Source organism: Styela clava, chromosome 9 (assembly GCF_964204865.1).
Source record: "Styela clava chromosome 9, kaStyClav1.hap1.2, whole genome shotgun sequence".
NCBI classification, from domain to species: Eukaryota; Metazoa; Chordata; class Ascidiacea; order Stolidobranchia; family Styelidae; genus Styela; species Styela clava.
In genome coordinates, this window is record NC_135258.1 from 812,631 (window position 1) to 836,292 (window position 23,662).

The window sequence follows — 23,662 nt, forward strand, 5'->3', positions numbered from 1 at the left end:
AGAAATTTGATTGTAATTTTTATTTGATTCAACTGATTTAATTTCCACATACTGGTTTGTGGATTTGGAGTCGCTATTGAGTGTTAGTCAGAGAGCATTCAAATATAGAAGAGAAATATGAAATTAAATGCTTGCAGCAACAAGTAATTCAGATCATTCACATAAATAAAACATCTGAAGTCTATTATTAATCTGAATAAAGTAATGTAAATATCTGCAAGTAATGTATCATTTTCATATTTCAGGAGTGAAACTTGTAAATGTTTGGCAATGAGATGAAAAAATAATTTTTAATTTTAGGCCTGGTTAAGAAACTTCCAGGAAAGCTCTTGAAAGAAGAATAAAATTATTAGAGAAAGAATATCACATGATAGAGTAATTCGTAAGAAATTTTATGCAATGTGAGAAAACAAATTCACTGAGAATTCACTGAGATCTGCATGTATTGCAACATATTCAGCTAGTAAGCGTCATAGAGACCAAACATTTTTAGGGAATCCTGTTTTACACAATGGAAATACATTGTCAATGATCAGATGTGTATTTCTCCATGTGAAAACTTTTAAGTTTAGAATGTCTGTTAATGTCTAGCGTGGGAGCAAATTTAATTCTCTAGAGCAGCGTTTCCCAACCTTTTTTGGTCGCGGACTATTTTCTCACCGGCGAAAACCTTTGCGGACTCAATGTGCGTTTATTGCAACCGCACTGCCACTCTGTGTGAAGAAGCAATAAAACCAAACAAAACCGAATTTTATTGAATCAAAATCGGAAATTCGCTGCAATTACATGTTCGTAAAAAGAACCGACTTTTTTAGGCCTTTTCTGTCGCCCAATATTTAATCCATGACAACAACGAGAATTTGAAATGTCTCTCTATTTTAATTTAATTGTAGTTGCGTCGACTTACAAGATGAAAGCATTACTTCTTTAAAATGCCGCAGCAATCTACGAATATATTAATTTGAGAATATATTGCGCGATTACATATTTTTATCGCCTGCTAACTGCTATAAATTTCCAGAAAGTACAACTTGATTTAGTACTTATTAAAAATATATGTATACTAGTAAATCAAAAATACACATTCATCGCCTTGCTTTATTATTAATTTATTTGTGATCTGCGTCGCATTTTAATCTTCGGTTGTGTTGACGAAATAAATACAAAACTACTGGGAAAATATCATGACAATCAGTGGACACAAAAATGTGTGGTAAAGTGCCCGATTATTTTGTTTTGCTTCGTATTTTTGTGAATTCGACAAATCTGAGATGTCCGTACAGCAGTTACTGCGCTCCAGTACTTTACGTACTGATGTGGAGGCCATAAAGCAAAGAATCCTAAGGGAAAACGCCCTGGTACCAATGACATTAAACATGTCATTGCTGGTGCGCATACTACGACAGCACCCGAAATTTTGCGTTTTGCAATGTCAAAAAAGTGTTTTTAACCGGTCGCGGATCATAAAAAAAAAACTTATGGTGTTACAATCGTTTGTTTAAGCGACACACAAGTGACCTGTCGCGTCACCTGTCACCAAATTTTCGAATAGTAAATTGCTATTCTAATAGTTGAATATTGGAATATATGCCCAGCCCTACTCAGTAACCAGTAATTATTGACTCGATTAATGTTACGTGAATAAACTTTCTTTGTTTTATGTAAATTCCAACGTAAATCGTAACTTGGTTGATAGTTAAGTTTCTCAAAAACGTTTGCGGCCCGCAGTGAATTCAAACGCTCCGCGGACTCATTTGAGACCGCGGACTCGGGTTGGGAAACACTGCTCTAGAGTTTAGACAACAATGTAAGAGTATACTTTATATGGCATTTGGAAGTGATAAAATATTGGATCTCTATGGTGGCCCATCGTAGTCACGCGTAAAATTTGAAATAAAAATAAAAAATAAAATGAAAAACCGAAAATAAAAAAATAGTTGTGAAAAAACATGGAAAAAACGGAAAAAAAACGGAAAAAAAATTTAAAAAAAAAATAAAATATAAATTGAATAAAAAGAAAATAAAAAAGTTGACAACGATGGTCCGCCTCGTGGCCCATCGTTGTCACACGTTTTTATTTTTAGAAAATTTGCTTCTGCTTGGGACCAACGTTGTCAGGCATAATCCTACGCGCACAAATGTGTTCCCTGGGTTTCCAACTCACTACTGATATTCTTGAGCAATATTCAATATGAAAATGTTCTATAAATTCTCCATGCTACAAGTTCAACAAGAAGTAAAATATTTATAATAATGATAAGAGAATATAGAATTGAATACGAAAATTCGGAAAATTTGTTTTTACGTGTAGAAGGTAATTTAATTGGAGAATGCTGCTTAACTACTCAGTTGTCTGGACACTCGCGATGCCGGTACCGTACCGTCTTACCAAATACCGATAGTCGGTTATAGTCGCTTTGCGTCTGACCGTACCGGTAGCCATGCAATTACTCATGAAAGAATGGGAGATACGGTTAGTCTCGTAGAATATAGACTCCTGAAACACTCTCTGCGCCTGCCCCATGCCGTACAGCCGTAACGTACCGATCCAGACGAATGATAAATCGCCCGTGCTCAACCATTTATTTCAATCCATACCTCGATCCTAGTAGAATATAGTGAGTCGAGGTATGGATTGAAATAAATGGTTGAGCACGGGCGATTCATCATTTGTTTGGATCGGTACGTTACGGCTGTACGGTATGGGGCAGGCGCATAGAGTGTTTCAGTAGTCTATATTCTACGAGACTATCCGTATCTCCCATTCTTTCATGAGTGATTGCGTGGGTACCGGTACGGTCAGACGGTACCGTACCGGCATCGCACGAGTGTCCAGACAACTGAACAGTTAAGCAGCATTTTCAAATTCAATTACCTTCTACACGTAAAAACAAATTTTCGTATTCAATTCTATATTCTCTTATCATTATTGTAAATATATTGCTTGTGGTTGAACTTGTAGCATGGAGAATTTATAGAACATTTTCGTTTTGAATTTATTGGATATTGCTCATGAAAATCAGTAGTGAGTTAGAAACCCAAGAAACACATTTGTGCGTGTATGATTAAGCCTGACAACGTTGGTCCCAAGCAGCATCAAATTTTCTGAAAATAAAAACGCGTGACAACGATGGGCCACGATGCGGACCATCGTTGTCAACCTTTTTATTTTCTTTTTATCCAATTTTTTTTTTAATTTATTTTTTTTTTAATTTTTTTCCGTTTTTTTTTTTCGTTTTTAATTTTAATTTTTCTCTTCTCTTTTTTCAATTATTTTAATGTTTTTTCACAACTATTTTTTTATTTTCGCTTTTTCATTTTATTTTTTCATTTTTTTTTAAATTTCATGCGTGACAACGATGGGCCACCATAGATCTCCGCTCTAGGAGACCCTTATTATCGGTCGTTCTGTCTGTTTGTCTGTGTGTCCAGCTCTGGCGTCTTAAAGGCTGGGCCGATCTAGTTGAAATTTTACATGCGGGTTATCTTGTCACCCTAGTAATGTGCGTTATATAGAAAGTCCGGATCAAAGTTTCGTTTCCATGACAACAACGAAAAAACGCGCCGATCGTTATCAAATTTCTAGTTTTTTTTTACAATTTATCGCCGTTTTCACCCCAACCATGTCGAAAATCAAAATTCCAAGAACGCTACCTTCCGCATAGCAAAGTACTCTTCCAATAAGTCGTCTTTGGTCTCGATACTTCATGAACTGGAGAAGCTTTGGGGGTTTTAGTGAACATTTTTTTTAAACTTTCAGCCACAGTATATTAGTCACGCGAGTATTACAAAGAGGCGCGCAGGGTTGCAATGAACTCAACGGAACGCCCAGCGTTCTGAACTGGCGTTTTTAGTAGTGTCTCCTATTATCCGTTAGTAAACTGAAATGATGCGGGCCTCAAGCAATGGAGATCCAACTGGGCGCCTACCGGCTTGTCGCTTACATAATGCACGCACCCAGCTGCAATAGTAAAATGTCGCACAACTAGAAAATAAATTTGGGTGGTACAGGTAACTAAGAAAGTTAGGTGTCGTTACAGAAAAAAGTGAGTTTATATAAGCGTTTTCTTTCCCAGATACCTGAAAGTACCTCGCAATGCTTACGATTACAGTTTTCGTTATGATTTTATAGGATTCTTACCATAACCATCGGTGAAACATGCATGGCCTAGCCTGATTCGACACACAAACTCTTCGAGCGGAAAATATTTACTACGGTCTACTTGTTCTATATGCACTAGTCTGGTATCGACTGAAGCGTAAAAAACGATTCGCAGTCAACTGTAAGAAGAGAATAACGCGACCAAATAGCTGGCAAGAAGCGAGGGATTTAAATGTTTTTTTTTTAACATTTCAAGAGACATCCTAGTACTCAAAGACCTTGCTAATGATATATAATACGTGAAATATTGGGTAAATTTTCGGGTCATATGACACGAATAAAAATGAAATGCTCAAGAAAAATTCCGCCAGATTGGTGGTTTAGATTAAAAAACTTGAAATACTTATATGCTGTCCATAGAGAAACGCTGTTGAATGAATTCCAGGGTTGCGTGTAGCTTGCCTCCCTTTGCCAGACGCGTTCTTGGGAATGTTTTGCTTGTAATATTTCAAACATCTACTTATCGTCGAATATTAATCTAACGATAACGAAACCGTGTTGTTTGATTTTCATTGTTCCATAGCTAGCTATCTTACGGGGAGAAGCAAACGTAACCGCACTCTCGCGTATGTTGTAAGTCCAGTACGAAATATTTACATCCCAAAGCCTTGTGAAAATGTGTTAAACGAAACATAACAAGAACAGAATTTTGACGGTCTCGGAACAACATTATTATAGGAAAAAAACGAATAATATATGCCAGTGATTCCCAGTCCAATTGTGAGTGTGCCGCGAGATATCGATATTTTTCCCAAAAATTGTTTCCTATTATATGACCGTATTCTGAAATATAACGATAAAAATTGTGAAAATTAATTTGAGCGAGAATTACATCTCACGGATATCAGATAAAACTCTGAACGTTAAAACTCTTACTTGTCATTTAATGTTAATGAAGTCTTTTTTTACTATCGTTCAATAAGATATTCCACATGCGTCGCGATTAGTTATGGGCAAAATCAAATATTTTTAACGAATGACGAATAATGAATACCGTATATTTAATATATAATAGAAGGCCAGAGTGCCAGAAGTGGATAAGCTTTAAGTAGGTTAGAACAGGGGTCGGCAACCTACGGCCCGCGGGCCGGATCCGGCCCGCGGAGCACTATAATCCGGCCCGCGACGCTTCACTAAATTATGGTGACAAAACATCCGTTTTGACAAATATATACTTTATATTATAATCTAACAATTATATAATTAACAATTACTCGTTTATTGAGCATATAATTTAATTATAATTAAGCAAATGGCAACAAAACGCAGAAAAGTTGATGCTAAGTGCAAAGGGTTCAATGGCGCCGAAAATATGCAAATGAATTTTATGAGATGCAATGAGGAAATAAATCTATACTCTATTCGAGAGATGTATCACTGCTTGATTTTTATTATAAAAAAAAACCATCCGTTCGATTTTTCAACTTAAAATATGTGCGGCCCGCCAATGACTTGCACCCTTAATTTTGGCCCGCGAGCGACAAAAGGTTGCCGACCCCTGGTTTAGGAGATTACTGAAAGACTAGAACTCGATAACAACGTGGCGTTTTTTAAATTTATCCTAATCGCTGATTGGTTTTGTCACCGTGGTTATTTCAACGACCGACATGCTTATGTTGGCAAGCTATGTTAAAGCGTGTTCTATTTTATTCACAAGCATTATTTCACATGTAAAGGCGGCCACTTCAGGCGGAACTGTGCGTTCACTTCAGCTGGAAGTGTTAAAGATAACTATTACAAAAGCTGAATTAATTTTATTCAGATTTTTATCTTCTATCGTGTCTGTATTATTTTCGTATAAAAAAAAACTCCGCATCAATGCTTGAATATTCAGTGTTGCTGCGAGTTAAAATAACGATTAAATAAATCGGCAATAATGGTATTTCTATGTGGTCTAAAACTCTAAATAATATTTCCCGGTAAAATCTTGCGAAATTTAATTAAATCGAATCCAGAAACCTATTATATTTTTATAATTATTTAAATAGCCGGAATTCCCCACCATATTGCTGTATTAAAATCGTAAATGTACAACTGTCTTGGGAATGCCCTCTGCATTGGATTTTATTTGATACAAAACAGGCATTCTCCGGACTATAAAATTTGAGAATTTTTGCAATAATATTTTGAACTAAAGACTGTAAAAAAAGTCAGCCGCCAAAAAGAAGTAGTCGCACATTGGTGAGATCGTCAAAACAGCATTTTTTAGAGTCATCCAAACATCATACTCAAAGAGTTTCCCGATCGTTGGTGACGGTTTAAAATTCATGTGATTTCTAAATAGTGATATTCTAAATTAGGGCGATACAAAAAATAGATGTGAAACATCATTAAATAATTGTTAATGTTAGATTGCCGAATGTACTCAAAGATAGTCTCCGAGAATTAATTCATCAGATGCAGGGCCAGCGTGGTGCCCCTCAATCTATAATATCGCAGTGTGTACCACAATTAGTGGGGCTCTCGTTAATAATTAGCGTAAATTATTAACCTCAAAATGTATTAATTTTAATTGTTTACTCTGTGCGAACAAGACTCGTGAAATAAAGTTGCCGTAATCGTGATTTTGAACCTGTTAAAATCAGAAGATTCAATTGTATTATAAAATCTTGATTTTCTGTTCTCAACTTCTTATCGGTACTATGCTTGACCCCATTCAATACGTGTTTGTGTAATACCACGCAATAGTTAGGCCGGAAATGATTAACTGTCTTCACCAAACACGGCAACTTATTTTCTGATTCACCGTTGACTCAAATACCACAAGACACTCGACCAAACGTTTCTTGGACGATAGGATCGTCGACTTGATTTGCAAAATATGTCATCTTTTGGGAGTGCAAAATAAATGTGACACCGTGTCTTGATTTGCGATATAACTTACGATACTTATAACTAATGTATTTTCGAAGAAGATCTGTCACCAAGTATCCAAACTATGCAAAAATATTATTTGACCGAAAATCTTCGCAAATAATTTTAAAACATTCGATGCCATCCATTAATTATATTTTTAATTTCCCACCGACTGAATATACTTCTACAAAAAATCCCTAATATTATTCTGTGGATTTTGACAATCTATGGTATTTTGATATGTTAAGGATATCATCGTTATAAATGTTAGACTATTGATATGTATCTCGTGAATGAATTATCCTTTATGAAGCAACTGTTTATTTCGAAATTTTCCTTGTTTAGCATTTGACAAGCGGGGAATCGAATACTTCTATGCAGGTGCTATTAAACTCGAGGAATGTCAACTTATACACTGTGTAACTTAACACGCGCCAGGCCAAGCATGCAGTGCGAATCACTTCTCGCTTTAACTTAAACGGCCATGTTTGATCAGATACAGAGTTGACCTATTATCGCCCACCCACGGTCTACCAGTCACATTTAAACTTCCAGAATGTTCAGAAAGTGAGTATTTTTAGACAAATATTTTCTAGCAGTCGTAGCCGGTTGACTAGTTTTTCTAGTGCGGTGAAACGATCAAGAGGAGATACCAGACTACACAATAACAGTAGCTCAACTCATCTACATACAGAGTCCTTCTTATCATTTCTAATTCACTGTTTTTTGTAGCGCTCGATTAAATAATGAGTTGTTCAGAATGATCTCTACCTTTGTTAATACTAAATAAAATTAATAGACATTGGAATGGTACGTGTGTTATTTTAACAGCCATAAAGCACTCAGTGCCTTACGCCAGGGATGTCCAATTCGAATATTGCTGCCTTCGAATATCGTTTTTTCTTGTTTATAAGAATACCGGATACCGCGCACACATCATAGCACCGTCCTCCACGTTATGATTAAAAACATTTTACAATTATCTTGTCCTACTTTTCATCGCAATCGGATACAGACATGTTTGGCGAGGCAATAATTATATAGCTATTAAATATTACTCAGCAAAAATAAAAGTATAACAGCCGGCATGAAATATTTGAAAAATTAAACATGTCATTGGCTGATGGAAATTTGCGAATCGGATTTACTGTACTTGTTTATCATTCACTCGTTACTCGGATTATGACGGTGATTGCGCAATAACATTTGCGTTTTTTATTAAATTAAGGAATGGTTTCGCGAGAAAAAATAAATTAAAGCCCGTGGTAGCACAACAATTAATACTTGCGTAGAGGGATAATCGTGGCGGAATTTATCTCTATTATGTCGATGAACTAACACTAATGTGTATTCAATAATATTCGTCTCAGGGGCGCAGCCGGGATTTTTCCAATGGGGGGTTACGGTGGAAATAAAACAGCGCGCTAAAAGTGCAATTCACGCAGTAAGGCGTTTATTGAAGAACAGACAATTGTCAGCGAAAGTCTGTTGAATAGACGTGTTGCGTGTAGATCGCCTGGCTTTGTTGTCGTTTGATTAATATTTAGCACGTCCTATTTTAAGAATATACTTGCAAATATGGTCGACTATTAAATAATCCGCCATCATCGGTAACCATTCGCATTGTTCGCTTTTTATTGTTTCATAAATGAGCTATCTAATACCGGGGAGAAACAAATGTGAAAAATGAAACGATAAAAACAGTGAAAATCCATTTTGAGAGAAAAGTATAATTCGCGGATATCAGTGACGTTACAATCGTTACAAATACTCGTGGTAATTTATTGTTATTGGGTCGGGTCGACTTTTTTATTGTTATTCAATGAGTATTTATGTATGCCGTGATTAGGGGCTGACAAAATCCGATTTTTTTGTAATCGAATAATTCGAACATTTCTTTTTATTTAGAAGAAAATGACTAGAATACTGAAAACACTTTAACAATGCGGCGTTGTAATTTTATCGCAATTGCGGATTGTTTTTTGTCACTGCAATCGTTTTGGCGACCGACTTTCTAATAATAGTTTAACAATATTTTGAAGTACTTTTTCTACAAGTCTTGATTCTCACGCAACGGCGGACATCGAAGTTCAGGTTTTACATTTGTGGAAGAACTGTGAGTTCACATAGGCGAAGATGTAAAGACAGCTAAATAATAGATATAAATTTCACATCAAAATATTTTCCAAACGGGGGGCTAGGACCCCCGTAATCACCAATGATAATATTATTAATTCTAATTCCCATGTCCCTGTCCAATTGATGAGGATTTTAGAATGTATTTGGAATTCCAGATTCACCCAGCCACCGGCGCAGCCAGAAAAGAGGGGGGGGGTCCAAATTGGAAATTTGTGACATTTAAATGACTTGCCATTTATTGATATTAATTTAATTGTGTTCGCTCTAAGTCGACTCTGTGTCAACTTTGTTTAAATGATCTGCTGGTAAAGACTGATAGTATTTTTTATAATAAGCTAACAAATATGGGGAGGAATATTATTTTTCCCAAAATACATTTTTTGTGGTTGAATGATATTCTTGGATCTTCTCTGAACCAGAACTGTTTATCAGGTAAACATAATCTCCAGTAGTTCTGTCGGAACAAAGAAATCAGAAAAAGCAGTATTTGGTCATGTATTGGCGACGCTTCAACAACTAACACTTTGATAATGCTACTTGTCGTGTCCCACAGAAAATAATGAAAATGAACATTGGCGGCTGGTGCTTTAGCGTTATTGCACATTCCACACTTTTTTGATATTATAATTCAATTTGGTCACCCTGCTTACATATCAGAACTAGAAAATCGCCGGATGAGAACAGAACAGGCCTAAGTCACAATTTTGAGTTTTGAGAAAAACGCAAGAAACAATTTGGAATTTTTTTATTTTCGAATTTCTAGATATTCACACTTAGTAAAGTCCTGAGCTCTGGTTATTTTAATGTGGATGAGAATATCTTTGTAATCAATATTTTTTGGCACTTCAGCTTCAATTCCTTCCTGCTTTTTTACCCCCATAAGAAACTTTGGCCCATTCTGTTCTCAACAACTTCTGAATTTTTTTGTATGGGATGCAAGGTAAAACAAGGTGACTTAGGCCTAAGTTGCACTGAACAAATTTTTAGGGATGTAAGTTTCGGACATTTCATTTCTGATGTTCATGCCCATCATATTGGAACTTAGGACTATCTTTTTCCAATATTTTGGGGTTTTGAGCCATGCTCTACAAGGTGGTGGTCTTGAAATCCTGAATTTCTCAATAATAAAAATTTTAGCTGGACTTAGGCCCATTCTGTTCTTAAATATTTTAGGCCTAAGTCCAGCTAAAATTTTTATTATTGAGAAATTCAGGAATTCAAGACCACCACCTTGTAGAGCATGGCTCAAAACCCCAAAATATTGAAAATAGTCAATTTTCCAAAAATGTGACTTAGGCCCCTTCTGTTCTCATCCGGCGAAATATCAAAACCAGTTACTACAAATTTAATATCTGCTGATTTGTTGATTAAAGGTAGTGCCAATAGGGTTGGATTATTATGCAGGATTACTTTGAGGATTGTGAATCCTTGATAGGGATGCTTTTGAATTACCATCATCATCATATCAATGTGATGAAAATTTTAGCCACATCGAATATTTTACATAAGGTTATACAGTAGGTAGATACCAAGCTTTAACTCAATTTTAGAAGTTAAAATTATAAATAGAAAGTTCCTGTTTGCAAATATATTCACATACATTTATAGAACAGCAACATAAATTGAGCTATTATTGAGACAAACAGGTTCTTCAAGTTTTAATATTCTTATTCTCATCACAAATAGAGATTAGTTTAATTCCCTGATGCCAAATTACAGATCATTTAGGAATAACATTCATAAATAACCTGTTTAGCTATCAGGTATGATGAATATTTACCTTTGCATCTAACTTACCTCTGGTAGATATTTGCATAATAAAAATTACGGCTTGGTCATAGCAATATATCTGTGTTAACGTGAGCCTATGAGAAAGCTTTGATTGCAGTAACCACTAAAGCCTGAAATTACTTCAACTTATCCTGTAGATCACGAACTGGATGTTGCAACCCCACAGGAGGGCGCTTATTAGATTTTAGAGGTCACAAAGAGTAAGCCAATTTTACACCAAAGTACTATATATATTGCACTTCTGCAAACTTTTGATTGAACAATTATTAAATCTTCGATTGGAAACACAATTATTAAATCTTTGATTGGAAACACAATTATTAAATCTTTGATTGGAAAAACAATTATTAAATCTCACAGGGTTGCAAAAAAATTTAATATGTTGGAAGGGGTTTGATAATTGCATCATATTAAACTTTGATAACCTGGAAAAATTTGTCAAAATGAGATGCATTTTATCTAATAATGTGACATGTATTTTCAGATGTTTTATAAATAGCCTATATCTGAGTTATGTTCTAGCATTGAACACTGAATAATTTATTTTATTTATTGAATAGAAATTTAAAATAGGTTACTCACTAAGTCTATTTCATATATAAGAATAGCTTGGCTATTGAAGATTCGAGTATTGGGTCTGTAGAAGAAGCCATGACTGTAAATTTTACATATTTATCTTGAGGGAGAGGACAGGTGGCTTAATCATATGATTAACCATGGCTTTTCATCCGTTTACCAGTTCGTGTCGGGTAAGGAATTGGTTAGTTAGGTATTTTTCCAGATGCATGGACTACTCTACAGCGACGAGTAGTACACCATTCCAGTGGCGAGCATATTTGTAACGTAGTTATGTATAATGACATCTTGCGGGAATGATAATTTCATATATGGCACAACAGGATGGCAATGAATGCAAAAAGTGTTATCTCTCTGTGAAGCTCTGTAACCAAATTTATAAGGAACTTGTCAGCTTTAAACTGTCATGTGTAGTCTGGCATTGATATTTGTTAACATGGGGTTGGAAGGCATGCTATGGTTATTTTTAATTTGTTTTTCCAGGCTGAGATTTTTTGTTTTTGTTTTCATTGTTTCTGTAAATACACCTTTCTCTGACTTCAAAATTTGTTTTTTTATGTTCAACAGATATTAAATATTATATATAATTATTCTTGAAAATAGTACTCGGCAGCATATCTACCACGTTTCGACTTTTATCTGAAAAAATGGCAGATCAAAATCAACCACAAGAGGGAGCTAATGTGAACATTCTAGGTATGTATTTGTAATTATTACATCAAAAAATTTCAGAACAAGCTTTTCATTTAGAACATAAGGTATGTTTATATTTTTCTGATGTTTGATCTCTAGTTGTAGTATTGCTCTCTAATTTTGTTCAGTTCAACGGCTAAACCTCTGTTAGAAATTTATTGAATATTATCATGCGAATGACGCTTATGATGGTTGAATCATAAACCTATATTTTTGTTAAATCAGAAGAAATGCATATTATGGTTTCTTGAATAAACTTTTTTTCAGGGGCACACATCGATGAACTGCATGCAGGACATGCAAATCAGATTGTTGCTCAGGCAGACGTAGTTCAAGCTCAAGCAGAAGTGATTCATGTAGACAATGTGAACCTTCACATGCATTTTGGAGATAATGGTAATTATTTTTAATATGAATGAATAGGGTTTTGTGTAAACGGCATGTTTATACATAGTTGAGACATACGTACATAGTTAATTCAAAATTGAAGTGAAAATATATATTTTTTTTTCTCTCACTCTGATCATAGTAGCAGTTACTGATAAAAGGGAATATTTGAGATAGATAATCTCAATTGGATTTGTTATTTGTCGCAAACAAATTTTTTAATACTAGCAGTACACTAGAGCAGTTTTTATTTTTTTATTGGATCTCCGCTCTAGGAGACCCTTGTTTTCAGTCTTTTTGTCTGTTTGTCTGTGTTTAGCTGTAGCGTCTAAACCAGTGGTCACCAAAGTGTGGGTCGCGACCCCACGTGGGGTCGCCTTAAATATTTCTGGGGTCGCCGAGTGCCCATCGTTGTCTTTTCTTTTATTATTTTTATTATGTGTGTGACTTCTCGGCTTAATGCTAGATATTTCAAACAAAACAATGAATAACAAGCACGCAGACAGGTAATATCAAGAGCAATTACGATCAATCAATTATAACATCATAATCACAAATTTCGTCCGTGTGAAAAACAGCGTTCTATGACACAAATACACAACAGCGTGTAGTTTGCACTGTTAAGTTGAATAACGCTACATAGGCTAGCAAGTTTCGATATTTCGAATCGGAGTCACTTCTTTTATAATAAGGCTATTGCGTAACGACAGTAATTTATATTTTAAAGTAAATCGTTATTGTGTCGTTAAATGTACTGTACAGTGGCCGTAGCTTTTATTGCAAAGCCTCATTCTCCAGGCTACCGTCATATTGATAATTACAATTTATTAAATGGCTGATAAACATAAAAGAAAAATATCGTATGATCAATCTTTTTGAAAGCTTGACTTTTAGTGCTATGAGTCTGTTAAAATCAAAGCACCGAAATCGATTAAACGTAGAACAGATTTGCGTTTGAGCTTGAGCAACATTAAGCCACGAATGCAAGATCTCGTTGGAAGGAGGCAGTCACATTCTTCACACTGATTAAATATGGTTGTTGTTGGGTTCTTTTAATAAATTTCCTAATTTAATAAATATTGTCTTCGTGTCTGAACTGGCAGTTTTGTTATCCCAGTCTCTGCAGTGCGCAGTTGTTATAGGTGCAATTTTGGTGGATGGTAACGGTTTACTGAAATGCTGGTCACCTTGTGAATCAGCGGAGATCTTGGGCGGCTATCGGCTTGTATTTTCTATGGTTGTGTATGTAGTATAAAAATATTATGCTTGAGATATCTTTCAATAGGTTTTCGTAAACTAGTGCCTTTCATACTAATAAGACGTGACCTTCGTTGTGGCGAGTGTTATTGGTAGATTTAACGTCACCAGTCGACAAGTGTTTATGAAATATGAACTAGGTATTATGATGCTATTGGAACTTCAGTTGGAAGATCTTAGGAAAAATCTTATTCAATCACACTGGACTGATTACCGTATTTATTCGCAAATACGCCGAGTTTAAAACTCAAAAAAAAAGTTACCCAACTAAGGGACCGTCTTATTCTCGCATAACTCAGATAGCACCAAAAAATCTCACAGAATAATACTCCAGCATTAATTCTTAACAATAAAACTGTAATTTCAATCATTTTGAACAACCATTTACGGTAACTAAAAGGTTGAAATAACATATGAATATGGTGTGATAAACACTGCGCTGTACGTCCATGGGTTAGGCAACATCTGTGTTTTCCGTTTTTTCCTGAATCAGCAAAACGGAAGGGTCATAAATCAATCACTTTATTTCGTGGTAGCCGTTAAGTGCCGTTATCTGGCAGGGAGTGCTTCATTGCACCGGCCACGTTTTTGTTTTTAGGATTAAGACAAATAACAGCTGGTATACAAAGTCAATTAAATAATGGCAGACACTTTGGCATACATTATAAAATAATCAGCCCATATATGAAGCATGTTTGAGAAGACTTGCGAAAAATTACCAAATTTATTGCCATGTCGGCATGTCCGCTCAGGATATCTCGACTACCTTAATATAAAATAATGATTGTAAAATATTTTCAATCAAAAATGTCCTCATGTTATACGTTTGGTACTTCAAGTCGGCGCTGATTTAATTCCTTTCATGTTGGCAGTAATTTAGTTGTGCCACAAAGTGCTGTCTTCCATTACAATAAAACAGAAAATATAATAATCGAAAATTGTTTTAATCAAAATGTGGACAGCGGCGCTAGAATGTGTGTGCCATATGCAAGAAGGTAGCGAATCGCGATATTTGAGTATTAAATTTGAATTGAACATCATTGACTGTAATAGATGCGTGCGCCCTGTTACGATTTGTGGAAACGGCGTATATGCGAATTTTTATAAATTCACTATTTTGAAGCTATTATTAGGGAGTCGGCTCATCCACGTGATAGGCGTATAGTCGAGAAAATACGGTAGTTGTTTTGTGAAATGAGTAAGAATTAAGAAAGACAAATTTAGGCAAATAAAGTTCATTAAGGTGAATTGAAATTTTTTTTATTACGCTTTCCTCAAACCTAATGGGACAGCCCCGGAATGCTAAATGAATTAACACGGTTTTTGGAAGTTTCTTTGTACAGACATGCACCATATGTTTTGTTTGCCTATAGCATAAAAAAGGGGACAGCCACAAAGAGTGCTTTGTGTCAATTTATATAAAAAGTTTTTGTTACAAATATGCTTCTCCACAACCATGGTCCAGAAAATTAGGTTACATCTGGATATGAGAAATGTGTTATCAGACAATATATAGCACTGACATGCTTAATTAATTAATGATAATTTTTTAGGGGAAAGTCTGGATGGTAGTTTTGGTTTAGAAAAATTGTACTTTTATCACACAACATAATCCCGGTATTGTCTAACTATATTTATATTAATTTCAGCAGCACCACAAGCTGAACTACAACATGATGCGCCTGCACCACAACATCAAGTGCAGGATGATGCACCATCGGCCAAACCAAAAATGAAAAAAAAGGGAATTTCTTCTTCACCAGGTATGAACCAAGAATAATATCGAGTATTTTCACACAGAGCAATATTGAACTAATTTATCCCATCTTAGGTGAAGTGGGGAAACCAAATATATTCAACCTGTGGCACTGACATAGTTTCAATGCTCTATTTAAGAGGTTCATAACTGGGATTGAATTGGACTTGCTGCTGGGAGACATTTTGTATGCAATAAATTCACACTTTTGTTTACTAAGTAAACAAAACTTACTAATAAATGTGGCATCTGAGCATGTAGAGCAAGTGTGGGCAATTACTTTGTTGAGTTGGCCATTTCCAGATAACAGACTTGCTTATTGGGCAAGAGGCTCAATATGAAACTAGGACTTTAAAACAGTTTATTTGCAAAAAACTAGCGTAACAGATAATGTACAACAAACATCTATTGTATCAAATGACACAATGATAAATCGGACTAATGTAGGCTACTGCAGGCATCCAAAGGTTTGTTCAAATTAGGCTTGAAGCTGCTTGTTTTTTAGACCACTCATAGGTTTGAATACCTTGGAGGAGATAGGTTTTTGCCTTAGTTAGTCTTCATACTTCGGAATAATAATTCAAGTTGCATTTGTGGTATATGTGGGGACGGACTGAAAGTAGGAACTCAAAAATTAGTTACTTTTTTAGGCATTTCAGAAAAAAGGAAAATGGACATAATAAAGATGGTGAATTAGTTGAAATGTAAAATTAAATGTTGATGTCAAGTCCAGTTGAAATCTCATAGAATATCTTATTACGATAATTTGTTTTAACATCCATATTTACGAAGCGGTATCAGCCCGCTTAAGCAAGATTAATAATTAAATTAACCTAAATACTTTTGTAAAATTTGTCACTTTGGTATGTTAGCAAGAACCATGGGCAAGTTCTCCCGGAATTTGAAATGTTCATTCAGTGACGCCGGACACCATTTCCAAGAAAAACAGCACAGGTCCCGCGATATCAGATACTTGAATAGTGAAGTGGCATTCTGAATATTTAGTATAATGATAAAATCAAAGGTTATCAGATGTAACAATGTATGAACACGCCACCGTTTTTTTTTGGTTGACGATCCTGGCTTGCCCCCAAATAAAAAGAAAATTATGGAAAGTGTCTGCCCATGAGTCTGGAAGCTAGGGGGAAATTACAAATTTTCCAGAACCTAATTTTATCCTCTGATCTGGAGTTCCAGCTTCAATACAATTGAATTTTGTATGTCATGAAATCTTTGCGAAAGTGAAACTCAAATTATAATATAAGCGAAGTATATAGTTACAGTAAGCCTTGTTTCATCATTTAAACCCTCTAGCACAGGGCTGGGCAATTATTTTTGATATCGGGCCACATTGATTTTTCAAAATGCAGTGGCGGGCCGGACTAAGAAGAGTCAGTTGCGCGTTTTTATTGGATTATATTACACATTTAAATAAGTACTATAGATAAGTAAGTACTATAGATAAGTACTACCGTATATTTATTGTACTTTGTTAGAATTTTTATTCAAAGCACATTTATTAAAACCAGTTTAAACACAAATCTCGCGATTTCGAGACAATCAAAACATTGGATCGGAGTGACAGAACGCTTGCATAACACTGCCGAATTTTATCATTAATGCTGAAAAGTGAGTAACAATGCGCAATTAGGACCCTGTCTTTGGTGGCCTAACATTGCGATTCATATAACTTTGCTGTCATCATAGCATTTTTAACTTGGACAAGGTTCGCGGAATATTTTAATGCACTGGAAGTTGTTGCGAGATTAAAAGCTTGGATTTACTGCTCTAAAATACCTGCGGCTGCCGGAATATACTATAAATATCTATTTTTTAAATACGGATATATTTATAATGTATTGATACGGGCACATCAAAATGTCTTGCTTCATGTTTTCATCTTAACCCGCGACTGCTTTGACAAAATATAAGCATTACAATTCTGAAATACCACCGCATTCCGCGGACCTAAAAATGTGAGGTAAAGTGCCAGATTATTTTTGGTGTTGATTTCTTGAATTCGACAAATCTGATCTGTTCTTGCAACATTGACATAGTTCTTTTACCATCAGAAAAATCCCTACGCCTGCGATGAAAGCACACCAAGTACAATTTTTTCATTTTAGTACCTTAAAAATCGATTGAATTTACTTTACATTAATTATCTTATATAACAGCCCCCGTCGGTGGTTTTAGAATTGATCAAAAGGTACATCGCACCCACAAAAGCCATGCAAATAAAATGTGTGCCGTAGGCAGCAGAAATTTTTTAGTTTCCATTTTCTACAACAGTGTTCTTAATCTGTCGCGACCTTCTGAATCATAACTTGTTTCTGTTGTTAGTATTTTATATTGCCGCTCTAAAATCTAGATTTAAGTTGCTTGCAGATTCCCTTTTTCATTTACGAGTATCTTTAGCATCTCGTCGCCGATGATTAATACCTCGTTTTTGGACACGTTAGTGGACCTATAAATCGTTTCAATATTATGTTGTTGTTGTTCTTGTTCTTTGACGCGTTATGAAAAAGTCGCCTTTCTTTTTGATTACTGGACCAATTACTTTGAAATTTTTAGTGGTTAAAGATTGATTTTTTTGCTAGAAGCCTATTACTTTTATTTTTTAATATTGGACGCGGATTGAACCTATGGATCGTTTTACTTTTATTTGAACACCTAAAAAACCTGTAAAACCTAAAAAGGCGCTTTTATGCTGGCACTCTTGTTTTTTTGATCACGTACTCATCAAACGCCGGTGGTGTGTAACGAAGTTGTTGTTTTCCTAAAATGGTGTACAGCGCCATAGGTACCGGTAGCGTTAAATGTAAGGACTGCTTCTCTCTGATTAACGTGTCCATATATTTGAACTTTGCTCTCTTGTTTTCAATGGTTTCACAGTTCCAAATACAAGACCTATATTATGTTGAGGGAAATTTGTGATTTAAAGAGACTAATCACCGAAGGTGTATACATTCTAAATAACAACTCGAGCTGACGAAAACAATCGGTGACTTTAAATAAATTTAGTCGAGCGTTATTACCGACTTTTTCATTATTCTAAAAATTTCTTTTCTTCACAGTTACAGTATATTTTATATGTGAATAAAAGAGAAAGTGTTTAAATTTAAAAACTATTCCGCGGGCCGGATGAAACGTTTCCGCGGGCCACGGGTCGCAACTTGCCCAGGCCCGCTCTAGCACCATGCAACGAGGAGGGAGTGATCACATACATGCATTAAACAGAGCGAATATGACTCCCAATCCTAAGCTGTTTCTCTGTGCATGTTCGTATTCATAAAAACTGTTTAAAAAGAATTTATTCTAAAAAATTAAAAGAAGTCATTGAATTATAATTTAAAAGTATGTATCGTCAGTACTGTTTGATTATCCCACCCATCATACTAAATGGGTGTAGTGAGACGAAAAATGCAATAGTCGTTACCTTTTTACACACATGTAACTCTTTCCAAAGTATGTTTTCAAAATTTTATTTCTATGCCTTTACACATTAACACTATTAAATTTGGAATGTTTGTTTAAAAATATAAGCGATTAAAATGAAAATAAAAAATGTTGACACCGATGTGCTGTCTACCGGCACATTGTTGTCAACCTTTTTTATTTTGATATTAATAGTTTTTTCTTTTTTTCATTTCGTTTTTATTTTATTTTCATTTTTTCTTAATTTTTACAAATTTTATTTTTTCAATTTTGATGGGCAACCATAGAATACCAAATATGGAAATTTTTCTCTCTTACCCTATAAGACATTTTTCATCTCCAATTCAGGTTTGTCAACGCATATACAAAGCAAAGAGGAACGCACCAGAAATTTAAAAATTAGCAATGAAGATGCGCTTGTGGCAGGTGAATGTATTTATAGTTTGTTCTGATATTGCCATTGGTTTCCAGTTATTTGAACTTCGGAATGCCATGCCGAGTGTTATCTCACGTATCTGGACTGATATGTTTTCATACACTCTAAGTTGATGGTTCTCTCTAAAAAGCTGCGTTGTCTGTATCATGAGATTTGACATGATGCTGCTTTTTTCACTGTCAATAAATTTCATTTTATAAGTTCATCCCTGTTCATCATTCTTCATTTCAGGTTCTGCAACATATTTGCAAGCAGAGCAAGATGCCAATGTTGATATTGCTTCATCAAACATTTACATGACTGCAGGTAAGCACTTGGTAATTGGATTGTTTGTAAGTTCTTTAACAGATTAGCCAGTGGCTCCTAACATATTTTCAAATGACCCAAATTTTTTCAAAAATAAAAATTGTAAAATTTTATGTCCCAAGGATATGCTCTAATACTAAACAACATACACGGTAGTTGCGTGATTTAACATGAGCAAAATGTAAGTTGCCAAATTTTAACGCTTTTATATGTCCCACATATCCATTATTATTGACAACACCTCAATACAAAATAAACAATAAAATTTATTTGAAAATAAACTGAAATTGTAATTCTTTGTTTTAAACGAAGCAACCCAAAAGGGTTTTCAGGAGACTCAGTTTTGGGTCACGACCCTTAGGTTGGGACTGATTAGTCCATTTGTTCATTTCAAATAACTGTATTTTCCACGTTTAATACGTACTTTCAAAAAAATATTAGTCGATTTTTCAACTGGTTAATAATTTTCACATATATTAGTCCTAAGTCTTTTAATTTCATTTGATATGTTAGAATCAGATTATACTGGCATGGGTAGATGCACACATTTCTCTGGGTCATTTCTCTCATTCTGTCGATTGGCAAACTTTTAGAGTCATCACTTTTTTTCACTCAAATTAGTGAGCAGGAGGTGTCTGAAAACACATTACTTTGACATTTGGCCCTATCAGCCTTTAAAAAAGATCGGAGAAAAATAACAGCATGATAGTTTGATGTCAAATAGCAGCATGTCACGATGAGCACATCTTTAGGCTGCGAACATAAGACGACATGGTAATATTTAATTATATTGAAAAAAAATTGACAGAAAGTCTGAAACGCTTCATCAAATTAACACCTGCAATTAAAGAGAGAAACAGAAACCCGCTGTGTCCATTATACATGGAGATTGAAAATTTTGATTACCCATGTGCTAAAATACACATGTGTATCATGCATTGGTATATTATACTTGGAGCCTCTTTATTTCAAATTTGCAGATGAAGCAACGATAACTAAAGGGCAAGTAGCAACAACAAATGTTTATGGCAACGTTAACATCTACAGAGGAAAAGAACCTAAAGGTAATTTACTTTATCTGAAACTTGGCCAAGGAAAACTTGGTAATGTGGTGCATAATGCTAAGATTTAGAAATAGACTCATTACTGCATCACTTTGTGGGTTCGCAGGTTTGAACCTTCTGGTGATAAATATGTGCCAGGGGTAGGCTTGCACGTACTTGACAAAAATCAATTCCGTAATTACGGCCAAATCGATTACGTAATGACCCCGTAATGACCCCGTAATGTAAACGATTACATCATTCTTAAGTATTCAAGCAAAAGTAATATTGTCTTTGTCTACATGTTAGAACATGCAAATATTTTGGTTACAGCAGTAGATTGGAATTTTGATAAGCATATGAATTTTGAGAAATTCACTTTATGCTAAAATTTATCCTGTGTGGGTATATTAAAAATCTTAGGGTAAACAAATGGTTTAAACCAGGGGTCCGCAACTACTTTTTGGGGCAAACCCTATTTTTTTTTCAATTTCTCGCGACCCAAGCAATTGGTAAGCATGTATTTAGTTATCGATTTTAAGACTATTATTGACACTAGCAATTTTCTTGCACAAAATTTTATAAAACTTGACACATAAAATCTCATTAACTGTTGTATCAAGTAATTCCACAAAGCTACTGCTAACCTTGCACTGCTACAAAACACTACACACACTTGACTATGTAGTAGGATACCGGTAATAACAGATAATAACAATGGAAAGAAATATGTAATGAAAGATTTCCCCGACTTTCATCCCTGGAAAATTCATCCTATATACCAGGGATGGCGAACCACCGACCCTGCTGTGTTATTTTGGTGACCCGCCAAAGTACAAATCAATGAGAAATGATTAAAATTGATAATAAAACCGTTTTGTTTTAATCTAATATAATATTAAGTTAACTACTCTATTATACTGGTATGAAAGTGCTACAATGTCTGTGAAATACAAATTTGGCGTAGAATGGTTTTTGATTGAAAGATTCTGAATAACCTCCTCTGGCATATTGGGCTGGCCTAATTGGCGGTTTAATTGACAAGAGGCTGCATAGGATGAGCAAGTGCAATGTCTATAAAAGACTTACTTGTCTGCCACGATTATAGTGTTAGAGGTAGCAAACGCAGAGTTAATTAGAAAAAAGGTGAGGCATATGCGATTCATGGAACAGAGTTTGTATAAAAAAAGATAGTGACCATACAGATCCGTCAGGGATGCGTCAATTAAATGACAAATCGGTGTACCGACTTCTGCCGAAAGATAAGTCAAGACAAATTGGAAATGATGTTATTAATCTTTGCTCAAAAATGAAGGAAGCTGGAGTAATAGACGATAAATTAGCTAAATCAATCCTTCCAAAAGACCCCAAACCAGGTCGCCTACGCCTCCAACCCAAGATACACAAAGAAAATCACCCTAGTCGTCCCATAATATCAACGAATGGCACAGCAACAGAAAAACTTTCGGCCTATGTAGATTATAAACTGACTCCGCTCATGTGTAAAAGAGTTATACCCTCATATATTCGAGACAGCATGGATTTCTTAAATCATTTACAAAAAATCAAAACAATAGGACAGGAATCTTTACTAGTGAGTATGGACGTAGTCTCCCTCTACACGAACATCCCCCACAACGATGGCATAGAAGCAATGGAAAAATACCTCAACAGATTCAGCGAAGACAAACAAGAAATCCCCTGGATAGCAAAAGCAGCCAACTTAGTCCTGACAAACAACAACTTCGTTTTTGACGAACAACATTACCTTCAAATTCAGGGAACTGCGATGGGAACAAAATTGGCACCCAAGTATGCAAACATTTTTATGGCAAACCTGGAATCCAATTTATTAGACAAAACCTCTTTAAAACCACAGTACTATTGCCGCTTTATTGATGATTGTTTTCTTATATGGACACATGGCAAAGAGAAGCTATCGGAATTTGTTACCTTAGCAAATTCTTTACATCCAACAATCAAATTTACATTCGAATGCTCAACAAACTGGATTACGTTTTTGGATGTTAAGGTTCATATCATTAACAACAAATTGGAAACGGAAATCTTCAGCAAAGAAACCGACTCGCACCAGTATTTTTCGCCATCGTCCTGCCACCCTAAACATGTCACTAAAAATATTCCAAAAAGTCTATTCATCAGAATAAGAAGAACCTGTTCAACAAATGAGCTCTTTGATAAACATGCAAAAATAATGAAAACATACCTCACGAAGAGAAACTACAAAGAAAATTTAGTTGACGATGCAATACAATCTGCAAAAAAACTCGACAGAAAACTCCTTTTAATCCCAAAAACTGAAACCAAAAAAGAAACTTTGCTTCCTTTCATCACAAACTATCACCCGACCCAACCAAACCTTCGAAAAATGTTTTCAGATTACCAATACATTTTAGATAACAACGATAGACTAAAAGAAATTTTCCCAAAACCACCAAGATTAGCCTATCGTAAATGCCCCACACTAAGGGACAAATTAGTCAGAGCAAAATTGAAACCAGAAACTCCCGTTAAAAAGAATCCAGGCTTTTTCAAATGTGGCAGAAAATCGTGCAGTACCTGCCAATATTCCGAAGAAAGGAAAATTGCAACAAACAAACAGAAGACAGCAGAAATAAGGATTCGTCAAAAAGTTACATGCAACTCGGAAAATGTAATCTACCTGATAAGCTGCAAAAAGTGTGGCATGCAATACATAGGAGAAACGGGAAGACATTTAAAATACCGAATAACTGAGCATATTAGAAGTATAAAAACCCAAAACAAAGATCTGGTTGTTGGCGCCCATTTCAGTCAACCGG

General features: G+C 35.2%; 1 protein-coding gene across 1 annotated transcript in view; it reads left to right on the forward strand.

Annotated features, from left to right (window-relative positions):
• Window positions 1-23,662, forward strand: part of LOC120331108 (uncharacterized) — a 447,434-nt gene that overhangs the window by 86,695 nt on the left and 337,077 nt on the right. The window contains exons 4-6 of the mRNA XM_078116167.1: window positions 19,404-19,481; window positions 19,723-19,797; window positions 20,778-20,861. Coding sequence (XP_077972293.1) covers window positions 19,404-19,481; window positions 19,723-19,797; window positions 20,778-20,861 — 237 coding nt within the window. The remainder of the gene's footprint in view (window positions 1-19,403; window positions 19,482-19,722; window positions 19,798-20,777; window positions 20,862-23,662) is intronic.